This window comes from Camelus ferus, chromosome 16 (genome assembly GCF_009834535.1).
Source record: "Camelus ferus isolate YT-003-E chromosome 16, BCGSAC_Cfer_1.0, whole genome shotgun sequence".
Taxonomy (NCBI): Eukaryota; Metazoa; Chordata; class Mammalia; order Artiodactyla; family Camelidae; genus Camelus; species Camelus ferus.
Genome location: NC_045711.1, coordinates 29,664,951 through 29,680,625, shown reverse-complemented (window position 1 = coordinate 29,680,625; position 15,675 = coordinate 29,664,951). Strand labels below are relative to the sequence as shown.

At 39.2% G+C, this 15,675-nt stretch overlaps 1 protein-coding gene across 1 annotated transcript in view; it reads right to left on the bottom strand.

Annotated features, from left to right (window-relative positions):
* Positions 1 to 15,675, bottom strand: part of ABCA9 (ATP binding cassette subfamily A member 9) — a 58,086-nt gene that overhangs the window by 36,875 nt on the left and 5,536 nt on the right. The window contains 9 exon segments of the mRNA XM_032456996.1: positions 618 to 786; positions 1,180 to 1,345; positions 2,234 to 2,419; positions 2,693 to 2,834; positions 5,772 to 5,998; positions 6,596 to 6,699; positions 7,273 to 7,437; positions 9,355 to 9,562; positions 10,900 to 11,001. Of these exon segments, the coding sequence (XP_032312887.1) occupies positions 618 to 786; positions 1,180 to 1,345; positions 2,234 to 2,419; positions 2,693 to 2,834; positions 5,772 to 5,998; positions 6,596 to 6,699; positions 7,273 to 7,437; positions 9,355 to 9,562; positions 10,900 to 11,001 (1,469 nt within the window).

The window sequence follows — 15,675 nt, the reverse complement described above, 5'->3', positions numbered from 1 at the left end:
GGGAAATCCGGGGGCTCCTTCCCGACACACGGGTTCTGGGGGCCTGGCGGGGGGGAAGGAAGGGGGTCTCACCAGAGGCAGCATCCGCGATCATTATGACAGATGAGTGTCTGCCATAAAGGGAAAGGGAAGAGAAAAGCACGAAGAAGAGAAAGAAGAGACAATGAAGAAAATGGAAATATGAAGATGATCTCTTTATTGACAGTTGTTGTTACATCATAAGATATAAACGTAAAAGCTGACAACGCGAGAAAACAAAGTGCGAATAAGAATGAGTGTTGCGGAAGAGTCTGTGGCCATACCACCCCGAAGGCGCGGGGTCCGGGAAGCTAAGCAGGGTTAGGCCTGGTTAGTATTTGGATGGGGGACCCGCGGGAAATGCTGGGTGCTGCAGGCTTTATAAAAGCAGCGGGAAGGGTATAGCTCCGAGGTACAGTGCATGCTTAGCATGCACAAAGTCCTGGGTTCAGTCCCCAGTACCTCCATTAAATAAATACATTGATAGAGAACGATGTTGCCTTTCACGAGTGTAGCAGTCTGGGATGTAGGTGGGTACAGATAGATCTATGGTCTCTGATTCATTCTCCATTTGCAACACCATGTAATATTTTTATTACCTAACGGCTTCTTTCCCATGGAATTCTGGAGACACTGGTTCAAAGGGGTCGCTAGTTGAAGAATCTAAATCTGTCTCATTCTCAAGGGCCGCGTGATCAGCCCTTTGGTGTTGAAACCAGAAAGAGGATTTCAGGAAAAACCAAGGCGAATGTCGACATCCATATTCAGCTACACAAACAGGAGGCAGTTAAACACTGGGTCAGTCACCACTTTAAGGATTATAGTCACTGTAGACAGGATGGCACGTCAATGCAACTCACTGGGGGAGCATTTAGAAATTTCGAAGATCCAGTATCAAGCACGAGCATTCTTTAACTAGTTCTAAAACAACCACTAACATTATAATTATCCTTAATCTCTTGCAAGCGACTCCTTTTAAAAAGAAGCCACCTAAATCGTTACAGTAGAAAAAGATCTTAGAAAGTGATTCTATAAACAGAGTACAGAATACCACTAGGTTCATTTTAGAAATTTTGGGGAAAAAAATTCTTGATAATTTATATTTAATATGTTGCAGACAGTTATTTAAGAAATACAGCGAATGAAATTGTGTTGAATCACAATCATGTTACTACTTTCTGGGCAAAATTTTGTCAAAATATAATGTCAATACCAAATAGAGAAAAGCATCAAAAACCAGCATGAAAAGAGTTGCTATTATTAGGTACTGGTTGTTTGAAGAATCCAGAGGGATGTTAGAGTTCCTATCATAGTCCAAATGTGTAAGCTGAAAAAAAAAAAGAGATACATGCATGGACTTTAAAAAAGATAAATAGAGCATTAAGAATGATCATTGTCTTATTTCTGCTAGGCACTGGGATTGAAAAGATAAATGAGACACAGTTCTGGTCTTTACAGAGCTCTAATCTGTTGGAAGATACAGCAGTGAAACCACGTAACTACAAAGCACTTTGGGAAGGTGGAGAAGGCAGGTGCTGGGTAAGGGTTCCCACAGGCAGCAGCAGGCAGGTCCTCTAGGCAGAGGTGAAAACTCAAGGGAGGTGGTATATGAGGTGGGCTTCCTATAGGATTTCATCAGGCTTATGATGGGGAGGAGGAGGGCATTCTTGATGGGGACATGTCTGAAAGTGAAAACACGGAGGGATGCAAGTACCTCTGCACTTGGGCCGAAGACAAGAGTAACTTCCTAGTGTAGTTAAGATACAGTGAGTTTATGTGTGACATAACCTTTCACTTTGCATTTGATAATTATGACATCATAACTTATTTTTTCTGAGACGAGGTTCAGTTTCATATAGAACTGGCCAATCAAAGAATAACAATTTATTTCTAGGGAATTCCTGGTTTTCAAATACTTGTGACAAGACAAGGGGTCATGTTTCCTGAGCATTAAATTCGATAAATGTGCATTGGAGCATCCCAATAAAAGTAAAAACTGATCCACACCGATGACGGAGTATCAGTCTATATCAGACCTAAAAAAAAACCCTAATTATGCTGAGAGAGAAAAAGTGAACCCTCTCCTGTCTCTTCAAAGTGCATCTTTACAAAAGTGGATGGGAATTTTAATGTTTAGCACGTGTAGCATGAATTATGAAGAGGGAATCCGTTTTAAATGTTCTGTAAAAGATGAAATAGTTACATTAACTCTTACCTGGGCCATTCCAGCAGTGAAAGCAAAAGGGCTAAGAAGACATAAGGTCCATTCCAAAAATGCAGGAAGGTGTCTGTACAGAGCAGTGAATCCCAGACTCCCCCAAAAGACAGTAAGAAGAAAGACAGCCAGCCCAGTAAGGGAAGGTTTCTTCACCAACACCCTCATCAGGAAAGCTAACATTATCTGAGAGGAGAGAAAGACTTCAGGTAGTATATAATCCTCTGAGAATGATCAGTGTCGTGATAAAAAAGAATTTCATAACACAAAAGTATATTTCATCTTTCCCCCAACCTTTAGATACTGTCTCATGCAAATACTCAAATACTGCAAACAGAACAGAAGAGGGTGAGCAGAATCAGTGAGACATGACTTGTAATTTCTCTGAGAAACAATCCCGAGAGAGAGAGAGAGAGAGAGAGAGAGAGAGAGAGAGAGAGATTACATTAACCAACTCACCAAAGACATGCCATAGAGGAGGAAGAGGGTGAAGACCACCATGAAGCCAGTTAGGATGACAACTGGGGCGGATTTTACAATCAGAGCCATCAAAGTGGCCATAATGAAGGTGAAGCCAGAGTACATCAAACCCCAGGAGAGCCTGGCACAGAAGCAAAGCATCAGTTCAAAGGGCTGTTACTCCATCACTTGATTCATTCCTTTTTTTTTCCAGCCAATGATTTGTGAAGCTTACCATATATCAAGAATAAAGGGAATTCAACAGCTAATAAATCGGAAAACTTCTCTGCCCCTGAAGGTCATATTCTACAAAGGACGGTAGGCAATAAATAAGTCAACAGGGAAAATAGGAAGCTAATTTGAAAAGAAGAAATAAAGTGGATAATATAATGAGAGCAATTGGGAGATGTTTTCAGGGAAGGCATTTATGACGATTGATTTGTCAGTTCTGGACTTCCTCTTTCGGTAATCACACAGACAACATGGACAGGAAAAATAGATGATGAAGCAGGAATCAGTGAACTCTTTCTCTGAAGAGCCAGAGAGTAAATATTTTAGGCTTTTCAGACCATAGTCTCTGTTGCGACGACTCAGCGCTGCCTTCGGAACACAAAAACCGTCAGAGACAACATTTACGCGAGTACGGCTGTGTTCCAGTGAAAGTGTATTTGTAGACACTGAAATGTGAATTTCATATACATTTTTGTGTGCCGTAAAAATATTACTGTTCTAATTTTTTAAACATAAAAAGCCATTCTTACTTTGTAAAAAAAAAAAAAAGGACTCTGTATTTTGCTGTTGACACAGATGATAGATTATAGATTCAGAAACGCACAAAGACATAGGGCATAGATAGATACAGATACATAGGTGGATGTGAGATAAGTTTTTCTTGCCATCAGTTCCAAAGAATCAGGAAGAAAGTGCTTCATAAGGGAAAGAGAATAAACCCTCCCATCGTCCACATCAGGGTTCAGGCTTTCTCTGCTACATTGTAATGATTATGATCCTGAGAGGTAGTTACTTAAAAACCTTAAACTTTAAACTTCCTTATCTCCTACTGAAAAATAATAAGAGAATGAAATGAAATGTTGTATTTTATGGATTCAATATGGCAACTTGTTCATAATGGGTCCAAAATGAACACTAAGTTTTCTTCTATTTAAAGTAGAAAATGCCATCATGTGTTGGGAAGTCTCACCGGATTGTAATGATTCCCTTTGCACAACACACTTCCACTCACCTCACATTGTTCATCTATCTTTGACCTCTCAACATGTCTGTAATTTCACTCATATGCTGTACAGAGTGTCACAGCCTTTTCTTTCTTTTTTTTTTAAATTGAAGAATGGTTGATTTACAGTGTTTCGGGTGTACAGCAAGGTGATTCAGTTACACATATATATTTTTTCAGATTGTCCACAATAGGTTATTATAAGATATTGGATACAGTTCCCTGTGCTGTACAGTAGTAGGTCCTTGTTGTTTACTTTTTACATGTAGTTGTGTGTATCTGTTAATCATAATCTCCTAATGTATCCCTCCCTCCTTCACCCCTTTGGTAACCATAAGTTTGTTTTCAATGTCTGAGTCTATTTCTGTTTTGTAAATAAGTTCACTTGTATCATTTTTTTAGATTCCACATATAAGTGATATCATGTGATATTTTTCTTTGACTTACTGCACTTAGTATGATCATCTCTAGGTCCACCCATGTTGCTGCAAATGGCACTATTTCATTCTTTTTCATGAGTCATAACTTTTTCTTGGGGGGGGAGTCCTGATTTTTTAAAAACCCTTCCAAATTGGATATATTTGGTTCATTTTTTTCAAGTATCATGTTGGCTACTTTTCTCTGACTCTTTGTACATTTGCAATATCTTTTAAAATACAGTGACTAAAATGTCCTTCAGTATTGACTTAGACAATTTCAATACAAAAAGAGACACCAAAAAAAAAAAAAAGCCTCCCACTCTAGACCAAACCAAACCACAATCCATTTTCTCCACTTCATACTCAATTTAGTGAAAAACTCTGAAGGAAAAATAAATAACTTTGGTTTACACCAATGGCAATATGAAAAATGTGGGGTCTTCCTACTCACCTTAATAGCGTCTAACATTTTTAAAGGCTATTGGGCATATATCTAGTTATTCTATATATCTTGTTTAACATTGAGAATATTATCACAGTGTGTAAAAGGCAAATTCTAACCATTGCTTTCTGACTCCAGAACTCACTCTTTCACTATTATGTAAGCCTCAAAAACATCCCTTGGCTGAACTCATTAAAATTTTTTTGTCACTAATTGGGGATTTGATCCTTGGCTTCTTAACTTGCATTTACTGCCCTCTCAGGTGTAATACTTCCTAAAGTTCTATCAACTGCTATTTAATGTCAAGTGTTTAATTTTTGTTAAGCTCAATATAACACACCTTAAGTACATTCCCTTCTTTGATCTGCATGACCAGTGAGACAGGTATCATCACCAGTGTTTCACAGGAAAGAAAACTAAGGTTAAAAAGAGATGAAGTAACTTGGTCAAGGTAGTAGGTACTAAATGCTCAGCTGGAGATGACCCGTGGCTTCCTTCCTCCCAGGCTTGTGTTACTACCATCCCGCTATTCCTCTGCCAAGGAAAGATCTGTGCTTAAAAAGCGTAAAACGTTCTTTTTCTTTGGTGTCATAGAAGTGATGACTCACTCAGTGTGGGGGCAAAACCACTCACCCTTTCTAATGAAATATCTGAAACACATATTTCATTGGACATACAAAACCTCAAGCTGTCGTATATGAAGGTTCACCCAGATATGGTACCCAGATGACTAAGAGTCTTCATTTGTATTGGTTAGTGACCTGGGTTCCAATGATCTACAGCATCAGGCTTTCTTTAATTTAAAGAAAGTAAGAAAAGTTTCATTCACCAAGCCCATAGGTCCATCTACTCCACTCACTTATAATGTGCTACTCTATGAAAGCATCAAGTTTAAATATGATGCTCTATAGGTCTAGGGAGCCCAGCCAGCTAACTTGCTCTGTTTATTTATGTTGCGTGATGAATCACAGCCACGTGATTTACCAGAATGCCGACTCTTGAAGCCCCATCATCGTCATCAGTGACTTCATGTATCGTCTTTCTAGTGTAACATTGACTGATAAATAATATATAAATGCAGAAAAAGAAATAATGCAGAAGAAAATGAAAAAATCCGTTGTCACTCCTGCTTGGGCAATGAAGGGTAATATCTTCATATTTATGCCAGTAACTGACATCAGTTTTTCCATCACTGAATGATTTGTTGCGATCTTAAGGAAGACATCAATGAACAGACTGTTATCATTAAGCTAATTATAACCTCACACATTTCCCCTCAATTATAAGAAATTACATGCATCCCACATTCAACCATATATGCCCATTGTGATCTGTGCCCTTGTAGTTCCTGAAACACTCTGGCTTTTGTCTTCATTCCTTAGGACAACCCTACTTACCACCTGCACTGAAACAAAATCCTACTCATGCTTGAAGTCACAACAGAAATGTCACTTCAACTGGTAAGTCTTCTCTGACATTTCTCACCAGAGTACTTTCTGCCTCGTTGTTTGCCTGGCACATCATTTACAATTCCAGGATAGAACCTAAACTCTAACTGTAACTATTTATCCATAATTTTATCCCCTGACGACCCAATATCCCTGGAGAAAAGTGCCTGTGTGTGTTCTACTCATTTCCTGATCCTCAGTGCTTAGCATAAGGTTTACATAGAGCACTTGTTCAGTATATTGTGCCAAATTAATTAAGTGGATAAATTGATTAAATGATAGACTAGGACAACCCATTCTATTACCATCCATTAAGACTGAATTTACAATGCAATTAGTTTCCTTTAATTCAATACTCACTTCTACGATAGCAGCATTAATAGCGGCTTGAAAAGCTACAAAGCCCTTCTCCCAGAACACTGAACTTTCACATGTGATTGTCTCATCCATTACTTGACAATGAGCTTTAGGAAAAGAAGAAGACACGCATTAGGATGAGACGGGACAGTCTCAGTTACAGGAGAAACCAAAATTTCAGATGCTCCAAAATACACTTCAGGTCCACAACAATGTAGTGGATGGTAAGAATTCTCAGGGGAGGTTTGTAGCGTTTACCCAAGGAGAATACACCAGAGCTGCTTTATTAATGTTCTTAAGACCAGTGCTCAGTAATTTCTCATTAAGTCTGATAATTCTCTCCATTAGTCAAGAATGCTTTGTTGAGCTCTTCTCTTTTGTTGCTTGTGTCAAGAAAGCACTATTTTTATTTTATTTACTTATTTTTGATGATTGGGAATCACTGAGCGAGAGCCTTTTCTTTAGGTTTTTACTTAGAAGTAACACAGGAATAATAGCAAATATAATTTAATAAAAATCTACTTAAGAACAGAGGCTTCACTAAATAAGAATGAATCTCATGTATCTTCACAGATTCAGAGTTTATCTTGTGTGTGTTTGCATAAATTTCTCTTATCACACATGTTTCCTTGTGGCTAATAACATAATCGCAAAAAAAAATTTTTTTCCTAAGAAGTTACCTGAATGGTCTCTGTGTTCCTTCATCTTGGGGATTCTATCTCCCCAGAGGAACTTCAAATGATACAAGAAGGTATCATTAAAGATGACTCTCACTGCGTCTGTAGAATAGTTTAAATCCAGCTCATCCATGCTTTTTTCATCAGGCCACCCCATGATAGTTCTTCCTGCCACGAGAAAGAAGGGAATAGCTAAGTAAGAAGATTTCCACGTGCGCCAAAGACAGCATGTCGTATTCAACTACGTTAAAGCTATTTGATGCTAAAGTTATTTCTTTACTATAGGCAGTGCTGGTCCTAAATAAGAGATTCACACTTAGAGGGGGTCAGTGGGGGGATTTTAATGTCCCAGATAAAGTCAGAAGTGTTGTGTGGCAGTCACTTTTATCACAAATAGATTGTGCCTTTCCAAATGAATTAGTTAACTGGTAATTTGAAGCACAAGGAAGTTGGAATAATAGCAATGTCGATGCATATTTAAATTCATGTACACACAGGCCCATCTAAAGTGGAAATATATGTTATAAGTATACACTATAATTACATTTCCATTTGATGATGGTGTCAACATAGCCAAACTTCCAAAAGCAGCATAAAATTGTGACACTTGGAGACTGTTTCCTCGAACGACTTTGCCTGTTCTAAAATATATCAGATAAATGAATGGCTGACTGTTACTGACCAAACCCAGGCCTTTTAACCCATACAATTTCTCACAGTCTGGATTCTGCTGAATCGAGGCTCCTGGTGCCATTCAACATGCTCCTTTGTCCTCTGCATCTCCTGCAACCTGGCAGCTGCATTCAGAGGCTGAATCAAACTCAGGTCTAGTCCTCTTGGCAAGACTGTGGGTGGTGGTGTGTGGGTTCATCAGAGAGCCTCTGTTTCAGATTGACTCTCTCTCTGAGATACTAGCTGCCTTGGATGCTCAGTGCCTGGCTCCATTAATTTAGTGGGAAATTTCAAAATGGTCGTGTTCTCTTTGCATCATTTCTTTTTCACTTATTAGTAGAAAGTATTTATCAAGCAGTACTCTCCATCATCTCCTTGGTTATCCAACAGTACAGTTCACAGGGCATAAATGCTGGTATTTCCCCTTTATGTAGACGTTATCACATAAGAACTGGCTTCCTATCCTCCTTCAAAGGCAAACTTCTTTTTTCAATATCATTATGAAAGCATGGATTTAAATCTACGTTGAGTGAGTTTCAAATCACTGCACTTAGTCTTGCTGGGGCTCAGCGTAAGCCAACTCTGACCAGTGAGAGTCTCTTCACGCTGACTGCTGACTCCTCTGACATCACGTAACCATTCTCAGTGGCTTCCTAGCTACCTGGAACGACAGGGTCCCTCACCCTGTCAAGTTCCTGTCCCAGATCTCTTCGTCGCCTTTCTTCCTTCTTCTGCCTGTGTTTCAAGAACACAGGGGTAAAAGAGTTCAACTATTCCATACTTCCTTATTCAGCGTTTCCCACGTTACATGTATAACAGCCTTGGAATAACATCCCAATACTGCACAACCAGTACAAGTACTGAAGGTGTCTTTAGCTCTCGTCCTCAGGTTGGACCTCTCTGCTTTGCAGGGGCTGCTGGGCTCTTATTCTCTCCCCTGGTCCATCAGACAGCCTGTCGCTTCCCTTTGCTCTCTCCCCACCCCCTGACATTTTATGGTTCAAGGAAACACCTTGTCACTTAGTTTTGTTGTAAGTATTGCCCAAGGTTTCTTGGTTTTGCTGTTTAAATTCTCTCTCAGTTTTCATATGCGTATTTGAAGAGATTAAAAAACCACGCTCTCACCACTGTCCAGTCTTCCCAGAATCTTCTCACAAACATACATTTGAAAAATCCTGGACTATCTCATTCTGATATGGACTGTAGTGAGGATAACCCTTTTAATGTAAAATTTCCTAAATAGGAGACTAATAAATAGAGCAAGAAACTCCTGATATTCAAAAGGAACATGTATCAATGTTGGTAATTAAATCTAGAGACTTGAACATTTAACACAGTTTATCAAGGAAATCTCAAAACGAATTTGTGTGTTTTGCAAATAAGGAAGTTACCATGAGCTTCTAGAGAACATACCTTTCATAAATGGCGTGGAAGCCACTTTGTTCATTATCTCCTGGGTTGTCTTGGATTTAGGAGCAAGTGCGATAACGTAATTAGAATCATTAAAATCATCTACACGTCCCAGATCCACTGCAGGCAGTTGATGAAAGTCATTAACTTGGTGTAAACTGGAGGAAAACAGGTATGCAAACAGTACTAGAAGAAGTGAGAAAAACCATTCCTGCACATCATGAGAGAAAAACAAAGCAAATCAGTAGCTGTCCAACCACAGATTAATCACTCACAAACAATTTAAACCATTTAATTCTGTTATGCTGCTTGGATTCTGTTTTTTCCCTCCCTCTCAGTTTTTTTGTTCTTTATTCTGCACTTTTTGAAATATGGCCATTGTCCATCAAGACAGAGCTGTAGTACTAATTCCAATTATAATTAAGAACCTAACTGTATCATACTTTAATGCAAGTGTTAAAGGCTGGATTGCATCATGAACGGCCCAGGGATATACAGTTATGTTGAAACCTGAGTGATAATGATAAAGAAGCATTAGGTGGCATGAAATAGATACCCAGCTTCCACAAACAGGAGCAAGGTCATATGTTTATCTTCTATGCTGAAGAAGATACTTCCAAAATATTGCTTCAAAAAAGGAATGTTAAAAGCCTTTGTCATTGTGGCAACACTCTGGATCTGGAAATGCAACAGAATGCATTCAAAGTCTAGCGGGAAGAACACACTTTGTCCAGTTACACTTCTAAACACATGGCCTTTAAAAGAGGTATAGATCTTATTCGCCAGATGATCTTATTTTAGCTATATTTGTTAGTCTATTTTTACAACTATATCGATCTAGATAGATAAACTGGCAGATAAAATATTTATATTGAAAAGAGATAAAAGATTAGAAGTAAACACCAATACCACTGAAATATCAGTATTTTATAAGTGATCTTAACTTACTTATTACACTTTTCTGAATTTACTAAATTTTCCACACAAATCACATGTAACCATTCTGATCATGAGAAGAAAAGCACCATCTTAATAGAAGCAAAAGTTCAAAGCCGTTGTCCTTTCCTGTTTGCGTATGTGCTCGTTATTTCTTTCAAACTGACATCATCTCTGTCCATAGTATGATGGTGTGGAAGTGCTGCCTGTTGTCTTTTGAGTGTTTTTTTTTTTTTTAAATTCTGGATGAAATTCTGCCTCTCTTTGACTTTACTCCTGACTTTTTGTATTTACTCCTTTATGAGATTCAAGTGAGTTCAGATGTTACTTGTTATCTCTGCAGCATAAAGACGTGGCTTTATTTTTCAGGGAATTTCTGAATATGAATTTTTTTCAAAATGCTTCCAGTAAGACATATAATCATGATATACTTTAAAGGAATCTTATTTGAAATAATAGCAAAGTCCAGAATTTGAAAAAAAAAAATCCAGCCTGCTAATTAGAAATAGAATATAAAAGAAACATTCAACAATGAAGATAAAGTGTGTGCGCTACCCAAGAAAATACTTTTTCCTTTTGTAAATACGAGAAGACATACGCTCCAAACCGTACCAACAGGGCCTCTCTTTTCATCCTCCATTTTTTAAGAAAACTCTTGCGGAGAAGGGCCCGCGTTTGCTGAGCCACGCTGAGGTGTCTCTTACTCATTAGGACCTGTTTATTTTAAAAGGAGAAAGTAAAGGAAGTAAATGTGAAGGTCTGGAATAGAAAACATTTTTCAATCCAACCAAAAAGAAACATCACCACAGCCGTTTCCAATTGCGTGCGTAGCAGAGAAGGAAGCCAAAAAGCTGAAAAACACATGAAGAGACATTCAAGCTCAGCACTGAAAGAAATAAAAATCAAAACAATTATGAGATACATGTAATTCATACTGGTTCCCTCATTGGTCTGACAAGAAGTAGAGACCTTACCAGAGTCAAGTGTTGTCCCACAACTTGGCATTGTTCAGTTTTCTAAGGGGATAAAGGAGCCTTATGTACTGCTAGTGGGGGAAGACTTCACCATTTTGGTGATTCATTACCAGTTCATTACTACTTAGCAGCATCCTGCCGTCAGTCAGTTCTGCTCCTGGGTATGTGCGCCAAGGAAATTCCTGCTCCGGTCCACGAGGGGACCCGTACAAGGATGCTCATCATGATGTAGGCTATTGCAGCATGGAGCTGTCAAACAAGTTTTAATGGATACAGTCTGTAGAATACTGTATAGGATTCAGGAGCAATGGATTGGAATATACTCAACAACATGAAGAGATCTTAAATACATAGTGCCGATTTTAAAAAACAGTAAGAAACATTGAGAGTGATACCACCATGTCATTTGTATGAACAAACACTACCTGCAATACAGCGTTTTCAAGAACATCCAGGGACTAAAGGTTTTCCATCAAGTACAATGAAAAGGTGACCAGAAGTGGGAAATGGAGGTGGAGTGTGAAGTGGGAATTGTAAATTCAAGAAAATAAATAACCTAAACAAGATGGGAGCTTTGCTTGAATCAATCATTCTGTGTGCCATGAAATCACAGTACGATTAATTCCATCTCTATCAACCTTTTATACATGAAGTCCAGAAAAGTCCCAAGCCAACCATCATTAAAACACACACACACACACGCACACACACACACACACTAAACCCAACAGTAACAAAACTCAAAGACAAGTAGGTAGAAAAATCTCTTGAAATTTTAGAGCATTTCATGTTGTTCATTATGGCTGAAACAAGGAGAGATTAGAATTAGCTTGAATACAGGATATTAAAAAGAAAATCATACTAACTATATTTAATTCTCTTTTCTATGTTCCAGGTAGTTCTAAGGGTTTTATAAAAATTAGCTAGTTTAATCCCCCAATAAACCTTTGGGAGATTTCTCCCCATTTTACAGATGAGGAAATTGAGTCATAGAAGGGCAAAGTGACTCCCCAAACACTGCTAATGCTGGCACAACCAGGGATTTAACCCAGAAAGCCAAGTTCTGGAGATCTCACTGTTAATCAGCATGCCAAGGGATCAATTCTCCCTTCAGAGTAAGAGCAGAGATTCTCCCGGCACCCAGCCAGGCAGGGAGGAGACCTAGGAGGGATCCACTCAGGCTCTTTACTCACTGGCTCCACTTTGTGCAGTTGTTATCAGGAGTCCCCAGATGCTAGACCATAAGGAAAGTTAGATTACCTTCAAGAGGCAGAGAAAATATATAGTTTTTAAGAGAAAATTTTATTATATATACAGAAGAAAAGGTTTTAAATCTTCCATTTAATGACTATAATAAAATTTCAGAAGAAAAAACGAAATGAAATAGAAATGAAAAGCAAACAACAGACTTAAGATTCCCACTGAAGTCAGTAAAAACATAAAATCTTCCATAATACAGAGACAAAAATTTGTAATCCTCCCAAATTTTAAAAGAAAATTAAAATGCATTTGAAAACAGTGAGAGAGGGAAAAAATACATGAAATCTTGGGGGAAACGATCAAAAGTCAAGTATTTGGTAAAGAGATAACTGAAAAGAAGAAAATACAGTTGCAAGAAAAATGCATTATAGAAAATACATTTTGAAGTATGTGAACATAGATTTAAAGAAAATTCATTGTAAAAAGTGCAATGGAAATTAATTTTTCAGGGTTGTGAGAAGACATGTGTATTTACCATAAAGGCTTTCCAGGTACTAAGTATAATGACAAAAATTATATTTTTGAATTTACAGTATAAAGAGAAAAGTCTCTAAGAATCAAGTTGACTGGATGGGGGTGGGGTAGTTCAGAAGGAAGGGAGTAAATAGTATATAATGGAAAAACAATTAGCCTACCTTAAAAGTGTATGCAAAAAAGTTGATTTCCCCAATTTCCTTTGAAAATTTTACCAAAATGGACAAAAATAAACAAGAACACTGAAGAAACCTCCATTTGTGGTAGAACTAGAATATCATTTAACCTCAAACCACATACACATTACCCCACTCCATAAAAAGTCAGCCAAATCATTAAAATTTGCCTCCAATTAAGGAAAATACACAAAGAAGTTTTTCAACTCTCCTGACTAAAATGTGCATATTAATCTAGAAATAACCAAGAAAATTAATTTAATCTACAATTATTGAGAGCACTGAAAACTACACGATATTTCTTTGCTTAAAATGACCTGTAGTGTTAAAGGTCTGGACAGACCCATGGGGTCTGATTCCGCATTATGGAAGGTCAGGCAGGTTCAGGGGGAAGGAAATCTGCAATGGATACCATACTTCTGTTTTCTCCGGTTCCAAGGCTGAGATATAGAAGGTGAAACACCTTCACACCAATGGTAAAAACAACCCTAACCCTAACAAAATTAAAATCCTATTCCCCATGGCACTGGCAAAAAAACAGTATATGGAAGGAACCCTTGATGAAGTGAATTCCCAAGAAAAACAAGCCCATGAAAGGGGGAAAGACAGCCAAGCATCTCATCTAGTTTTGGGTAGACAGAGAAGGCAGGTCTGCTGGAAAGACTATTTGCAAGAATGAGGATAAACAAAAAATTTAACCTGTAGATGATAGTACGGGTTAGATGAAAAAATTGGAATCTAAGAGTCCAAAATGCATAGGAAAAAAAAGTAGCCTAAACAGTGTTTTCTTCACCCTACAGCCATGTTAGACGTTCCCCCACTGACCCCCTCTCCCTCCTCCAGGAAAAGCAACAGTGAAAAAGGGCCTGAAAAACAGAGAACCCTTGAAGCTCTGTGCATTCGGATGCCTGGATTCGGAGGCCCTGCCAGAGATGGGCTCCTATTGAAGAGGGATGGAAATCATAGGTTGCTATCATCTCTTTCATCATTTTACCAATGAGGTTACTTCTGGCTACTTGGTTCATCGCCTAAAATCCTTATCTTACCCATGGGGCGAGAACAAAGTCATAGATGGGCTGGCCCATGCTGGCGTTCGTGGGGAGCTCAAATGGCAAAACCACCTACTCAGCGGGCAGGGGGCACTGCCGGAGGGAGCATCTAACCACGTTTTATTTCAGGGAATACTGTGCTGCTGCTATCTCAGTCTGAGAGGGCAGGAATAATCGAAGAGGAACATGGTAGGCAAAAAAATGGTCCCGTTCTAATCCTATAACGGAGCAGGACCCTATTATCATAGGTGACAGTACAGTATTTGTAACTGCTTAATTGTATAATAGTTTAAATGGCTTTTCTCATGCTCTTGCCGTCCAGGGTGGGCTGGAGAAGAGCGGGGCTTGGGTGGTCGGCCCAACCCCCTGGCGGTGCCATGTGTAGGGGTCCTGCTCAGTGCCCTGCCTTAGCTCCCGACACCTCAGAAAAGGCAGTTGGATGGTTTGTGTATCTTCTTATCTGTAACTCACTAATGTCTGCAGTTCTTTTTTAGCCCCTTGTGGTTTCTTTGTATTCTTTTGTTTGAGGTCCCAGCCTGCAGCAAGAGGTCCCAGGCCTCAGGCTGACTGAAATGCTAGAAGCATATATCAACCTGACTTTAAACTGCACAAGATTTTCTCTGGAGCACTTTTCCACAGACACCCTCCCTCAGCTCCCTTCGTCCCAGACTCAAGAATATTAGGAGAGTCCCAAAGCCAGAGGGAAACATCATACCCAACAGAAGGAAGGGGACCATTGCATCTGCAAAAACATGGACGACTTTGCAACCATTTGTTACCCTGTATGTGATCTCTATGGAAACCAGCGCTGCCCCTTGAACTGTTAAACTTTTACCATAAACCCCCCTGCCTTTCCTCCTCAGCAGGCTTGTGGTCTCAGAGGCGTTAGCCCACTGTGACCTCCTTTGTCTGGCAAAGAAATAAAACTTCCTCTTTGACTTCATCCAGAACTCTGTGCCCGGGTCTCAATTCCATAAGCGAGGTATGGAGGCTCAGTTTCGGCAACGATTCTGAACCTTGTGAATACATGACATTACAGGGCAGAGGAGAATTAAGGCAGCAGGTGGTCATAAGGTTGCTAACCAACAGACTTTAAATCAGGGAATTAATCTTCTATTATGTGGGCAGACCCAGTGTAATTACAAGGGCCCTTAACTGTAGAAAAGGGAGACGGAAGTGGAGGTCAGACAAAGACCATGTTAAAAGGACTCAACCCTTTGCTAGCTTTGAAGATGGAGAAGGAAGGGTGTGAGCGGAGGAATGTGCATGGCCTCTGGAAGCCGTGAAAGAACAGAAGGCAGAGCTTTTCCCTACATCCTACAGGAAGCAACACAGCCCTGCCAACACCCTGAGTTTAGTCCAGTGAGACTCAGGTCCCAAACTGTGAAGTGATAAATCTGTTTTAAGCCGTGAAGTGTGTGGTTATTTGTTATGGCAGCAATAGAAAGCGAACCC